The 14,839-nt window shown below is 37.7% G+C and overlaps 1 protein-coding gene across 1 annotated transcript in view; it reads left to right on the top strand.

Annotated features, from left to right (window-relative positions):
* The window catches only part of man1a2 (mannosidase, alpha, class 1A, member 2), an 85,680-nt gene extending 75,201 nt beyond the window's left edge, over nucleotides 1–10,479 (top strand). The window contains exons 10-14 of the mRNA XM_065292762.2: nucleotides 1,437–1,552; nucleotides 1,657–1,876; nucleotides 2,144–2,316; nucleotides 6,208–6,323; nucleotides 8,201–10,479. Coding sequence (XP_065148834.2) covers nucleotides 1,437–1,552; nucleotides 1,657–1,876; nucleotides 2,144–2,316; nucleotides 6,208–6,323; nucleotides 8,201–8,333 — 758 coding nt within the window. The 3' untranslated portion in view covers nucleotides 8,334–10,479. The remainder of the gene's footprint in view (nucleotides 1–1,436; nucleotides 1,553–1,656; nucleotides 1,877–2,143; nucleotides 2,317–6,207; nucleotides 6,324–8,200) is intronic.
* Nucleotides 10,480–14,839: the final 4,360 nt, after the last annotated feature.

The raw sequence follows: 14,839 nt of genomic DNA, 5'->3' as shown, positions 1-14,839 counted from the left end.
AGCTTTTTGCTCAAAATTTTGTATTTTTGTAGAAACCTACCCATATTTGAGAGGTGATAAAAGAGAACAAATGAATGTAGGATAAAACTTTTTTTTTTAAGCAGATGGTCTGTTCTTTCATTTGATAAATTGTTTGTTTATATATTTTAATAAGAACATTTTCTGGAAGGCATTAAACTTTTGTGAAAATCCTGGCGCTTGCTTGCAACTTTTTCTTAAATACACCGGCGGGAAAAGAGTTAAAATCACATTATTTAATCAGTAATAAAGATATCTAGGTTATATTTTCACAGAATGTTCTTTACATTATGTCAGATTATTTAAAACATTTATTTATTTTTCTGTATCATTTTTTTTATAGCAATGTTGTGTTTAAATTAAGATGGTTCACATCACACCACATAGCACCACAGCTCCCATCTGAATACATGTGCAAACCACTAGGCCACGTTTCTTTTCTAGTTCCTCTTTTTAGACGCCATGCTTCTGTCAATTTCTTAAACGTGTCTGTGTTAATCTCTGCTGCTCCCTTTGATAACTGAACACAGATTGTTTACATGGTTTGTTGTAAGTCCCCATTACAAGCAGTAACCAGTACAAATGACTCCCGGCCTGTCAAACACACGCACGCTTTACACACGCTCAATCCGCGGAGTCATTAACTCTGTCAGAGCAGAACACACACAATGGCTGTGTTTATAAATGATTAGGTGTGTGCTGGCGTGTGTCCGCACTGAATGAATGCAAGCAAAAACATGCTCACTTCAGCGCATTTTTATTGTAATAAGGGTCGGTGTCAAGGCTCAATACACTTTTATAGCGCCATTTTAGGAACGTTAAAAGACTGAGCTTTGAGAAGACAATAGACAAAATTAAGACTGTACAAGAACCACAGCTGGACTTTCTTTGCTCTAGTTGAATTGATGCAATATTACGATTGTAGAAATGTAGTTGTAAATTGGCTAGTTGAATCTTTTTATCAATCTCTCCCTGTGTCCGAAATCGCAAACTGTTACACTAGGTACTGAACTAGATGAAGTACCTACTATATTATATAGTTTGAATACGGGTAGTATGAATGAATTTGGTCGTACTACTGGGTATTCTTACACCTATACAACTAAAAACTGTGTTTGGTACATGGAATATAGTTTGGACCACTTTGAAACTTAAAATGCACCAGAGGCACAAGTAGTCTTCTCTTCTCTTGTGTTCCACTAAAAAATAAGGAAGTCATTTTTGGATGGGCTCGTTTCCAAATAATGTGCAGCTGTCAACTTGTAACAACCTATAAGGAGCATACTGTACAATTTAATGGTGCTCTTCAGCTGATGAGAGGCTATTTCACATCTACTATCAGGGTTGATGAAGATTTCTTAGTTCCAGAGGTCCCACCTCTCATTGATTTATTCTGGCTTCTTTGTCCTGTTCTGCAGATCACACCTCTGTGGGCGGGCTGGGTGATAGTTTTTATGAATACCTGCTGAAGGCTTGGCTCATGTCTGACAAAACCGACACAGAAGCTCGAAAGACCTACGACGATGCCATCGAGGTGAGAACTTCTGGTTGCCATGACAACATGTGTACGATGTTGCTCAATGCTGCATCAGTGTCTGCTAACCTTCATACTTCACTCTTTATCTTTCCCCTCTCCAGGCTATCGAGCGTCACCTCATCCGTAAGTCCAACGGTGGTCTTACTTTCATTGGGGAGTGGAAAAACGGCCATTTGGAGCGCAAGATGGGTCACCTGACTTGCTTTGCTGGAGGCATGTTTGCCCTGGGGGCTGATGGTTCGCCGGATGATAAAGCGGGACACTATCTGCAGCTCGGAGCAGAGATTGCCCACACCTGCCACGAAAGCTACGATCGAACTGGTTAGTGAATAAGAAAGGGGCTATAGAGAGGGTATGTAAAAACACAGTCTGTCAAAGGTAAAGCAAATGAAACTCACTTTTGATTATCAAATTATATTAAAGTGTGTTGCCATGGTAACACAAAAGGGTAGTTTGGGAATCTGTTTCTAAATTATATAACCTGATTGAGTAAAATGTATTAATCTGTACAAAATCACATCTATAGCAGTATGAGGAATGAAGATTCTGCAAAAATGTCGAGGTTCATAAAGCTTTATTTCATTGCAGTGCTAAAGCTGGGACCAGAAGCCTTTAAGTTTGACAGCGGTCTGGAGGCGGTAGCCGTGAGACAGAACGAGAAGTACTACATCCTGAGACCAGAGGTCATCGAGACATACTGGTACATGTGGAGATTCACCCACGACCCCAAATACAGGCAGTGGGGCTGGGAGGCAGCACAGGTCAGCATCTCACTTCTCACTCATACATCCGTCATCATGACCGAAATGGTTGGATGGTTTTTATCAAGCTTTTATCGCATGTCAAGCTTGGTTTAATTCTCAAGCATAACCTAATGGTTTAAAGGTGGGGTCTCTGAAAGCCAATGTTGATATTTGAAATCACCTAAACAAACACGCCCCTACCCCAATAGAATCTGGACCTTCTTTTGATAGACCCGCCCCACACATATGCATCCCAGACAACGATGTTGGTTAATAGACACGCCCCTTACTGCTGATTTGCTACAAGTGTGTTTTGGTAGTCGGCCCGACTCCCTTTTCCAAACAGTTTTTCAAAAATCACGCACCCCGCCTTTAAGTGAGGCTTGTCTACACAAACACAAGATAGTCTCACACAGGACTCAATATCTCCAGACATCAGTATTCAGGTTGATATCAAAGACAGTTTTAAGGTCAGACTGTTCATGTTCTTCAATGCATCTAAACTCCTATCTCATCTTTTTGATATCCATCTCTAGTTTCAGCCCGTCTGTCTCTGTCATGTTTTTGTTGTTTGTGTTATTCTTGCAGCTGAACATCCATCTCCATAGTTCAGATTTATGCTTCCTCCTCTTTTCTCGTGAGGATTATTTCAGGATTATATCATTTTGAAGGGCATGTCTGTTTGTGTTGTTGAGAATGGAAAGTGATTGTTTTTCTCTGTTTGGATGTCATTGTTCTGCTGGTACAGTGATGTTTCTCTACAGCCGGCTTTGTTTTGAGTTGAAGTACTGTTGGGTGCCATCTTTATCTCTCTCTCTCCTTTATGTTCACTCCTCCCATTTCTGTCAGATGAGGAAGTGAACAGAATAAAGCTCATTTGTTGTCCCAGAATTTCTCTTCTTGGTTGGAGTTCGGTCTCAGTGGTTCAGCTCCAGGATCTGTTAAGATATCTTCCTGGTTTCTTATCTGAAGTTGTCAGTTGGAGTTTAAAATTGTATGTTTCGTTGTCTGTCTTTTAGCTAGTTTGGATTAATGATTATGGATTAGGATTATTGAGGAGACTACATTGAATAGACCTAAGAAATAGGAAATTGTAAAGAAAACTGTGGTATATGAATAGTTTGCTTCCAAAACGCAATAAATCCATTTAGACTAATTTGGGTAAAACGTGTTTTCTATACCAAGAAAGTGACGAGATAAAAAACAATATTTTTTGTTACAAACTTTTAGGGCTGAATGCGCATTTTCTCAATGAATGAATTTTAACTATATTACGGTGAAATCTCTGCACATCCCAAAGCCAGGCGGCGCTCTCGTGCAGAAACTCCCTTTGTGCAACAGAAGTAGCAGCATTACAAACGCTATTCCAGGAAATGTCTATAAGGATATTTATATTTCTGTTCTTCAAATTGTTTCAGGTATTTTCATTATAATAAAGAATATTTTGAATGTTTTTGTTTAACGAGTGTTGCTTTTTAAAATGTACGTTATAAACGACTCAGACTCATAATGATTTAAGATTGATAAGGACTTCGTACTGACCAAAACACCGTAGTACACACACAAGCTGTGCATAAAACACAGAATCGATTTAAAATCGATTCTAAATCGATTTCAGACAGGCATTTTTAATGGGACACGCGATTAATCGTTACAGCCCTTCAAACTTTCCAACAGCATCTTTAGGTATAATAACATAAAAAATTCAAATATATATTTTGATTTTCAAAGATTTATTATAAAAACTGATCATTTATTTCGCAAAATGCAATAAATCCATGACAAGTTTTTTCAAAATGTTTAAATCTATTAAATCAATATATAAATGTGCATTCATCTTTGCCATGTTGTATTCATTTAGTTGAGTAGTGGTATTCACTGATTAAAAAATAAACATTAATGGCATTAATCAAAACACTTTGTCATATTAAGAACAGTGTCATTGCTGCTGCTTTGGGACGTTGTCGTTGAACTTTTTTGACAGCGATCAGCTGTAAAATGTTTTGGTCCTGCTCAATTGTTGTTGACTTCGCGTAAAATAATGGAAAGTTTTTTTTAAGATCCCCTTGGGTCAATGTGTTAGCATGACAGAAGCTTGATGCTGTCATGTGAGAACAAGAAACAGCCAGCATTTTTCCGTCTCGCAAGTCTCTCTCATGTAAATTATTTGATTATCGCATTTTGGAAACAAACTCTTCATATGTTACTGTGTAGAGGCTTACTGTGCAAGTCTTCATGTCACCACGTTTCTGTCAAAAGTGGCCACCCCCGTGTTTCTATAATATTTTGGGTTGCACTTATTTGATATTTGATAATATTAAAATACATATGTACTTAATGTGGGTTAGGTTTAGGGTTACCCCTTGTTCAGACCACCATTGACGTTCTCACTGTGTCTTTCCTGTTTTTCAATGAGATCGTTAGGAGGCTTTTTTAAATCTCGTTTTCATAAACAAATCTGTACCATCCACTAAAATAACTGACAAGAGACGGATGACGTGAACTTTACTGCTTTGCTTTTATTGGTAGTCGCTCCCGATACTCGCTCATTATTTGAATAAAGTTCAACTTTTCTTAAATTTGTCGCACCGCTGGACACGCCCTAACCGGTCACCAGCGGTCACTTTTACTTGTGTCGCTGGAAGCTGCCAAGCTTCTATTGAAATGAATCAGATCATGTCGCTCTGCTACTGCATTAGGGTTTGGTTCAGAGCTGGTGCCTAACACACAGTTATACAATAAGTAGCCTACATAACTCATAAATGTAGTATAGGACTGTAAAGTTAAGTGGCTTCTGAATTTGGTGGGGGAACCAGGGGTCTCCACAACCCTACAAGGCCCTTAGTATCAGACCTGGCTTATAACAGGAAGTTAATAGTTCTTTAATGATTGTGTGTTAAAATCCTCCCAAAGTTTATCCACAAAATCACCATTGTGCATTTAAAATAAACCTAGGCTGAAACACTAGGCACTGCAGTATACTGTACTCGTCTACTAGTAAGTTAAGAGCTAACTGATCGAGTTAAAGAAGAAAAGGTGAGGAAATGAGTGTCTGTAAATCTCTGCTGAATGGGTTAAATGGAGTCTGCAGCTGCTGTTGTGTTATAACCATGTGAGACAAGTCCACAGCGTAGCAGCTGTTTGAAGCATATCTGCTAGAGGAAGGCGAGCACATCATGCCATGTTTTACTGGCACAGATGGCATGCATCACTCTCTCCCTTAAGTCCTGCTTGGAGAAGCTGAAGCAGCACTAATGGAACAATATTGGTTCTTAGAGAACAGGGCCAGCGAAATAAAGCTGCTTCATATAACACGTTTTTATTTCTGAATTGTTGTAACAGTGGGAACTATGAAGACTTTATTTGCTGTCGCGAGGTGGTGATTAGAACGGATCGTTTGTTGATATGCACATATTTTTGTTTATATTTTTACACTTATTATCTAAAGCGACTTACAGTGCATTTAATGGGGGATCAAATCCAGGACCATTGCACTGCTAATTTGCAGTTGCAGGAACAAATACAAACTAAGCTTTAGCATAGAAATGAATTTATTTTGTGCAACTACTATATGCAAGCCCGTACACTTATACAACTTATGGGGCCAAAATGAGACATTGCCAAATGCAAGTAAAACTTGGCTGGTGAGAAAATATATTAGTTACTTGCCAGCAAGAAACCCTTAAGATATGTGTTTTAATCACTGACTCTTGCTGAGGTTTTGCATTTGATTCAAATTAAACGCATGCGATCTACCAAAGAAAGCATCTGTCACACATCTTTTAACAACTTTAAAATCAGTTCATTTAGGATTGCTTCAGGTTCATTTATTTTACCAGAAATGTTTGTGGTTTTATAATATATTTGTGTAAATTAAGTCTATAGCCCCTATCTCTGTCGTCTCTGCAGGCCATTGATAAATACTGTCGAGTCAGTGGAGGATTCACTGGTGTTAAAGACGTCTACTCCTCCAACCCCACCTACGACGACGTCCAGCAAAGCTTCTTCCTGGCTGAAACTCTCAAGTAAAGCTCTTTGCATTCATTGACAATCTGCTGAAGCTGTGTTGCTATAGTAACACGAACAAGTTCAGGTCATCAAGCTAGTACTTAAGTTACAATTGTGTAATCACAATGCAACAGTGGTGTGTCTGTTGTATGATAATGGTTAGGATGATCATGCAGCCAAAATGAGCATTTATCAATTTTTTTATTCATTTATTCATTTAAGAGACACTTTTATCCAAAGCAACTCACAGTGCATTACAACCTATACATTTTTATCGGAATGTTTGCACTGCAAAAATGACTTTCTTACTTAGTATCTTTGTCTTGTTTTCAGTACAAATATCTAAAAAGTATTCCATTATGATGCATATTCTTAATAAGCAAAAAAATCTAGTTTTTAGTCAAAAAATATTAAATGTAAGTAAATTTGTGCTTGATACAAGCAAATGAAGCTGCCAGTGCAGTAAAAAAAAATCGTGAAAGAAGTAAATTTCTTCTTAAACATTTAATTCAAGAACAATTTTTTCACCCCATTGGCAGATATTTTTGCTTGTTTAAGTTTAAATTGTACTTTTTTTTTTGTCTAAAAATAGACTTATTTCCTTAGCCCATTTTGCACGTCAAAAACATGCGTCTTGATTTAAAAATGTAAATATATTTGTTCTGAAAAGAAGACAAAAATTCTTAGAAAGTAATTTTTTGCAGTGTGTTCTCTGTGAACCTATGACGCTTGCTTTGCTAATGCAATGCTCAATGTACTGTGCCATAGGAACACAGCTAGACTGGAAAGTCTGCCATATTGAACACTTCCTCCACCTGCTGGTGTTATTGTAGATTACAGCTTACTGAGTCTGCTGTTAAAAGAATGCATTAGATTTATATATATCATATTTACAGTCCCGTTAAAGGATCATTGTGTCCATTTTTAGTATACTAGGCCCTCTAGAGTTTAAAGGATTAGTCAATTTTCTTAAAAAAATCCAGATAATTTACCCTCATGTCATCCAAAATGTTCATGTCTTTCTTTGTTCAGTCAAGACGAAATGATGTTTTTTGAGGAAAACATTCCAGGATTTTTCTCATTTTTAATGGACTTTAATGGACCCCAACAATTAACAGTTTTAATGCAGTTTAAAATTGCAGTTTCAAAGGACTCTAAACCATCTCAAATGAGGCATAAGGGTCTTATGTAGCTGAACGATTGTTATTTTTGGCAAGAAAAATATGCATTTTTAAACCGTCTTGCACCGGCTGTGTGATGCGCCGGCGCGACCTAGCGTAATACGTCATCACATTAAGAGGTCACGGATGACGTATAGAAACTCCGCCCCAGTGTTTACAAGTGTGGAGAAATAGGACAGTTTTGACGTTGTTGTATGTGGAATGATACTAATTAATGTCTTTGTGTCAGTTTATTGTTTAAAATGGTCCGCAAATGTGTTTCATATGTAACATGAGACCTTTCCACGTCATTACGCAATAATGTAAGGTTGCGCTGGCGCGTCACAGGACCGGAGATAGACGAGAAGTTGTGGTTTAAAAGTGAATATTTTTATTTTTATTGCCAAAACTGACAATCGTTTAGCTAGATAAGACCCTTTTGCCTCGTTGCGGATCGTTTAAAGTCCTTTGAAGCTGCAATTTTAAACTGCATTAAAACTGTTAAGTGTTGGGGTCCATTAAAGTCCATTAAAATGAGGAAAATCCTGGGATGTTTTCTTCAAAAAACATAATTTCTTCTCGACTGAACAAAAAAAGACATCAACATTTTGGATGATATGGGGGTGAGTAAATTATCTGGATTTTTTCTAAAGAAAATGGACTAATCCTTTAACACTGGGAATGACGCTGAATGTAATAATTATTCATGCTGTAATCTTTGTGTTTTTTTGTAGATATCTGTATCTACTTTTCTCCAGTGACGAGCTGTTGCCTCTTGAGAGCTGGGTCTTCAACACGGAGGCTCACCCCCTGCCTGTCCTGCACCTGGGAAACATCACATTGCCTGGAAGTGAGACCCAGCGATAGAGTGGACTCACCGGGGGGCGTCCTCCCCCCTCACTCACCCCTTTTTGTACGCCTCCCTCCTTCAGAAAGACAGGGTGAAGAAGAGGAGAGAACTTTCTCCACCTAATACAGTGTCCTCCTGGACTGTAAATGATGTGACTGCAGCGACCGGAGAAGACCAAAACAAATCTGACACTCTTTATGTACGTCTCTCGCATATATTCTCGCTGATTCTGCTCACGGATTTCAGTCACGCGTGTCTTTAATTGTGACTGTGAGTGCCGCACGGTCTTACACATCTGTACACACAACGCTCACAGACAAACAAACAAACACAGCAGCAGCAGTGGTATGATGCTGTCGATTATCAGACAAAAAGGACCTTCTGGATGATGTGTCACTGGGAAAAGGATTTTGGCACTTTTGTTTTCCACTAATTTGGCAGCATTTCGTGTTATCGGCTCAGTGCTAAATCACAGCAAAATGAAGGATAAATGTATCTCAGACCAGACTGCCTTTGGAGCCTCACGCTCTCTGAGCTGGAACTGTAGCGCTTTGGGCTTCTGGAAGATAGCGGATGTTGGATGTGACCTCCTATGAAATCTCTTTCCAGACGAGGATAAATTTAGGCCAGAGGCAAACGGGGACAAGCCTTCCTCTCTTACCAAGATTTCTGTGCGCTCTACTCGAACATTCTGTTGTCTCTAAAACAAACACTGTTTGTATTTCCAGCAGGTTGCAATGCTTTTGGTTTAAGGTTAGTGGGTATAAAAACTTTGGTTATTCACATACATTTGCTGCTATTTCAGCCTCCATCATACAGGTATCATCTGTTCATTCCTGGAATATCTGCATTTCATCTCTTTTCATTCCCAACTTTCTTTGCATTCATTCTGTATCAGTCATTGAGTCAATGTCATTCATTCTGTATTTCTAAAGCAGATGTTGGATGCGTTTGATGTTTGGTCTGTCACCCAATCGGTAACATTTAATAAGTAGTGTCACCACAATGCTTAGTATGCATTGTCATTGTTTGTTTTTATTGTTAATTTTGGACAAGACCTGATTCAATAACAGATTTACCACAGATTTTTGATTCAATAACAGATTTACCACAGATTTTTATACAGTATGTGGCACTTGGATTTAGGAAAATATACACGGTCTGTGCCATGTACAGGAAAACCAGAATAAATCAAATATACTCTAAAATGGTGTTTGGTGAGAGAGGTTTTGCACACAACTGCATTATAAAAGTGAATTTAATACTTCTACCCTTAATATGGATTAGTCAAATGAAGAAACATTGAAATCTTTGAATGTTTTGTAAGCATTTTACTTCACTCCCCTCATATGTTTCAGTCATGGGGTTAACCAGGATTTTAACATGGTTAACATGCATAACATAGCACTTGGGTGTGGTTTTTTTTTGCACATGGAGCAGCCAATCACAATTACTTTTTCAACAATACCTACAGCCAATCATGTTGAATTTATTTGGTTTAATGTTTTTTGGTTTAATTTACCTTAATGAATATGATGTTTCTGTAATTATATGCTCAGCCTTAGCCAAATTCCCGTTTTTATTCCTTATTTTTATTCATCGTATCCAGTCTGTAAAATGAAGCATCCTCAAACTCAATCAGAAAACATTTAATGTAATAGACCAGAGAAGGATAAACTGTTTCCTCTGTTGATGGATGTTCAGGTCATGAAGAATAACACAAACTCTGTCATTGGATTCGTGCACCATTGAAGGAATATTGGGTGTACATTTCATTAACCCCTTAAAGGATCTTTTCATATTTCTATTAATAACCTTTCAAATCCTTTCATTTTTTTAAACGTTCATCAACTTTCACACACCTCTATTTCTCGTGCAGTACCGTTCTGGTCATGTCTAAACAGCTCCTCTCCTCTAGATGGCAGCAGTGGTGTTCTGCTGGTTTTGTGGTTTATTGTTTCCTTTTCTCCCAGTAACATCACTTTGACAAATAGCAAGAGATACCCTGGTCAGCGTTCTTCTCTGTTGTTGCTGGGTGGGTTTTGAACAAACTGTGTTCTGTATTTGTATTTTTACTGAACAAAAAACAATAACTGTAAATATGTTTAAAATGCTACACAAATTCAATAAAGATGTTACAAAAAGTGAACAGAATATTACAAACCTTTGTCAAGTCTTTTCTAATAAACCATTTTCATTCTTCTGTTCAATTTTTGGAGTTTATCATGATATTTGTGCGGTTATCAGGACATTTAAAGGGGACAAGTCATGAAAATCTGACTTTTCCATGTGTAAGTGCTATTATTGGGTCCCCAGTGCTTCTATTTACATAGAAAATGTGAAAAAGATCAACCGAGTTTTGGTAAACTATTCTCTGCAAACATGTGAAAAAATAGGTCATTGGAATTTGGCTCCCCCTGTGATGTCAGAAGGGGATAATACTGCCTTTTAATCTGCACTATCTATCCAACCACGACACTGCCATTTAGTGCAGAGATCAACTCATTTGCATTTTAAAGGATACACCCAAAACAGAATTTTTAAATGCTATAGGAAATGATGGTATTTTGAGCTAAAACTTCACATTCATACTCTGGGGACTCCAAAGATTTAATTGACATCTTTAAAAAGTCTTGTGAAATGTCCCCTTTAAAATGTGTGTTTCCAGGGAATGGAAAGTGAAACTGTAGCATGTGCATTTCAGTCATTTTAATAATTTGATCATCAACAGAGGCACGGTCTACCTACAGTATATTTGTTTTAGGGCCAGCATGCTCCTTGGCTTCTGGCAGTACACTTTGATATTGGTCGTGGTGAACTGGTCGTTGCACATTACCCCAGCTCTCAGTATGCATGTCATCGTGGTAGTTTTCACATATGGCAGTAGGCCTACTGTTGTTCTCTCTTTGGCAGAGACCGCAGATTCGATTGCAGACGTTGTTTATGGTTTTTTTACTTTTTTGGTCTTCAGCTGTCATCCGTCTCTGTGGTGTGTCACTGTGGTGTTCGGTCTGACAGCAGCATGGCAGGTCTGAATAAATGGGTGGCAAACGCAGGAGGCAGAAGGTCATTTCCTGTAGCCCTTTGCCCTCTTTTAGCAACTCTAGTGACATAATCTGACCCTGTCATCGTGTCTGCTAAACAGATGTCTTCAGAGCTGCCTGATTTCTCTGTCCTCACTGACTGACAATCATATTTTGCAGTCGATAACAATGGGATGCACTGCTGTGTGACAAGAACTATGCTTGCAGTTAATAAATGTAAACACAAACAAAATAGTGAAGTATCTGTATCCCACCGTACACTTGTGTATTTGATGGTAATATCAAGGTGCTGAATACTGTCATTGTGCTTACATGGTACTGAAAGACCTGGGGTACACTCTCAGAAAAAAGGTTCAAGAAGGTACAAAAGTTGTTACTGGGGTGATACCTTTTTAAAAAGAAGGCCTACACTTGTACCTAAAAGATGCATGTGGGGACCTGCATGTTAGAAGTACATACTGGTTCCTCAAGGGTACATATCTGTACCAAAATGGTACATATAAGAACCCTTTAAAAAGTTACTGTCCCAGTGACAACTTTTGTATTTCTGAGAGAGTAGTTGTTTAAACATTTGCCTTTATAACACTACAGATCCACCAGACATCTTTTGGTATGTGGGTCAATGACGTGACATTAATTATTTTGTGTACGTAATTAAATGTAAAAGGGTTAACATTTTAAAATACATTTGCAGATTACTTGCATACATTCTTAAAGTAAAAAATTTCTGGTTTTATTTCATTTTGAAAGAATATTTGGAGGATAATTGCAAAAATGCCAGTGGTGTAACCGGTCTGTGTCAATTGGTGTAACTAGTATTTTTTAATGAAAATATAAATATATTCATTAAAAAATGTGGAATAAAATATAATCATCTATTTTTTTTATGTAATATGATTTTTTTTTACATCATTTGTAAAAGATTATTTAGAAAACAGAGCTGTTTTTAGGACCAAATATTAGAAAAAAGCATTAAAATTTACATTTTAAAAAAACTAATAAAATTATATTTAACTTTTTTATGATTACGCTTACATGCCATCAAGGTGGATAAAATATTTACGATTTCTCATTCTTTGGCGCAAGTGGCGGTTACACTATTTGACATTTTCAGGTCCATTCAATCTTAACTTTCATAAAATTGGTGCAAATGTATTTTTTATTGCATACAATTAACATAAATGCACTATGTGCATTGAAATAAACCTGATGCGTGCTTTTAAAACAAGTTTTTTACATTTCTCATCCTGTCAAACCCTTTTTGTCACTGACCCATGTGTCAAACTTAACTTTCATTACCAGACTAATGAGAAAGTACATGATAATACATTCAATTATATTATACTCAAATCATTGCCCTGTTATGTAATAAGACTTGAACCTGATATGTAAACCTGTATTGATTTAAACACATAAATGTTTTTTTGGATATTACTTCTATGTCTGCATTTTTCTCTTTGTGTCAACAGTAAACAAATAACTTTGTTATACATTAGAGTTCATTTTTTATAGATTGATCATCATTGTGCATTCACAGTTTAGTGACTAGCTTAGGATCATCTTAGGCCACCGTGTCAACAACCCTCCTCTGTTAGAAGGCAATGAATGATAAGCTGGAGAAACTGGCGCACTGCTAGTGTGCACAGCAACACAATGTGCCAAGGTCACTGTGATCCAGGTAGGTCAATTGGCAGCTTTTGCTAATGATACCAAACACACTGGCTGCGACCAATCACATTTTATTGACACCTGCATGCATACTGTAGAATTGTGGGACAAGAGAATGAAGTCAGGAAGTAAAGCAAACATTTGATTCAGGCATGCCTTGGAATGGCAGCATTTTAGAGATTTCAGACGCAGCCACTGTGTTCGTGTGTGTACTTTTCATTTTTCAAGATGTCACTGCTTTGACTCATGAGCATTGAAGCAGCCCACCATTCCTGTGAAAATCCCTCCTTTCGGTTGTTTCCCGACATGCTTGCCCATAGCTACAGCGGTCAATGATCTTGACTTCCAGATTTTCCTCTTGTGACCAGGGGATTCATGCACAACTAACACAAAAACCTTCGAACAGTCAGTTTGCAAACTAACACATCATATTATATTAAAAAATAAGGTTTTAAAACGTATAATTAGGGATAATTTGTGTAAATTAATTTTGTCTCATTGCATGGGCCTATGCTGGGTTGTTTCAACTCATGGTTGGGTTACAACAACCCAGACTTGGTTTATTTATAACCCATCATGTGTTCTGTCCAATATTTACCCAGCATGGGGTTAAAAATAACCCAGCAGAATAAACTAGCTGTAAACTAATCAGAAAAAAGCTTATGTAAATGTAAACACATGCATACCACTGTATATAGGTGGGTGTGTGGAAGGATTTTGTCTATTGTTTTTGGCATTCGCCCTGCATGATTTTAGGGGTGAAAGAGGACAGAAGTGAGAGTGCAAATGTTTTTTGTGTTTCTGTAAATACTGAGATACAGTCATGACTGTAAATATCCCAGATTCCATAAGGAAGTAATTGAAACTCTTGGAGGCGACATCTATTTCCTAGTCTCACATATACTGTATGGTGTTCCTTGAGGTTTATGAAGGTTTATTGTGTTTCTGCAGTACAAAATAGCCTTGTCGTGATTGTCATATTTTGCAACTCTGCTTATACTGTATATCGTGCTTCACTTTTGTTTTATTCTTAATGCCATTCCAGAATCTATGGCTATATTTATGGTAAGAACTCTATACACAAGGTAATCCACACAAGTTGATCCATACATGTTGGCAGTTTGGCATCCCCAAGTCAACTAACCTGCATGTTTTTGGCATGTGGGGGGAAACTGAAGTACCCGCAGTAAACCCACGCTGACGCAGGTGAACATGCACATGGATCTCCACACGGAAAGACCACCTGACCTAGCCGAGGCTCGAACCGGATCCCTTCTTGCTGTAAAGCAACAGTGCTAAAAAAACTAACCGTTAAGCCTTATAGTTCATTTAAAAAACACTTGGCAGTTGTATACTCAAAAGTAGACTTTTCCATTATGTGGTTCTTGATCTGTGATTTTCTTCTGTTGAACACAAACTGAGAAATATAGCTAAATGTTACGTTGCTTTTACTTCTTGTACACATCGTCACAATGTGACAACAGAATTATATTTTATTTGGCTGGAACTAATCCTTATAACAGATCTTCCAAAATGATCTCTTCCACTGCTCTGGATGCAGTAGACCCTGTGCTTCGTGTTTCTGTGTTTCAGGGAGCTCTGAATTGTAATCAATAGATCCCAGAGGGGTTGCTGATGTCACGGGAAGGGGAGGATTATGTATGTCACTATGAGTCATAAGGCTGATAGAAAAGGGAAAAAACAATTGTGTCGACCTCTGCAAACGTAGTGGAGTGTTTAATTTGTTAATGGCTTGTATGTGCGTGTGTGTGTGTGTGTGTGTCTCCTTCAGTGTGTTTAATGTGTTAATG

This window comes from Paramisgurnus dabryanus, chromosome 15, assembly GCF_030506205.2.
Source record: "Paramisgurnus dabryanus chromosome 15, PD_genome_1.1, whole genome shotgun sequence".
NCBI lineage: Eukaryota > Metazoa > Chordata > Actinopteri > Cypriniformes > Cobitidae > Paramisgurnus > Paramisgurnus dabryanus.
This window is presented reverse-complemented; position numbering and strand designations above follow the sequence as displayed.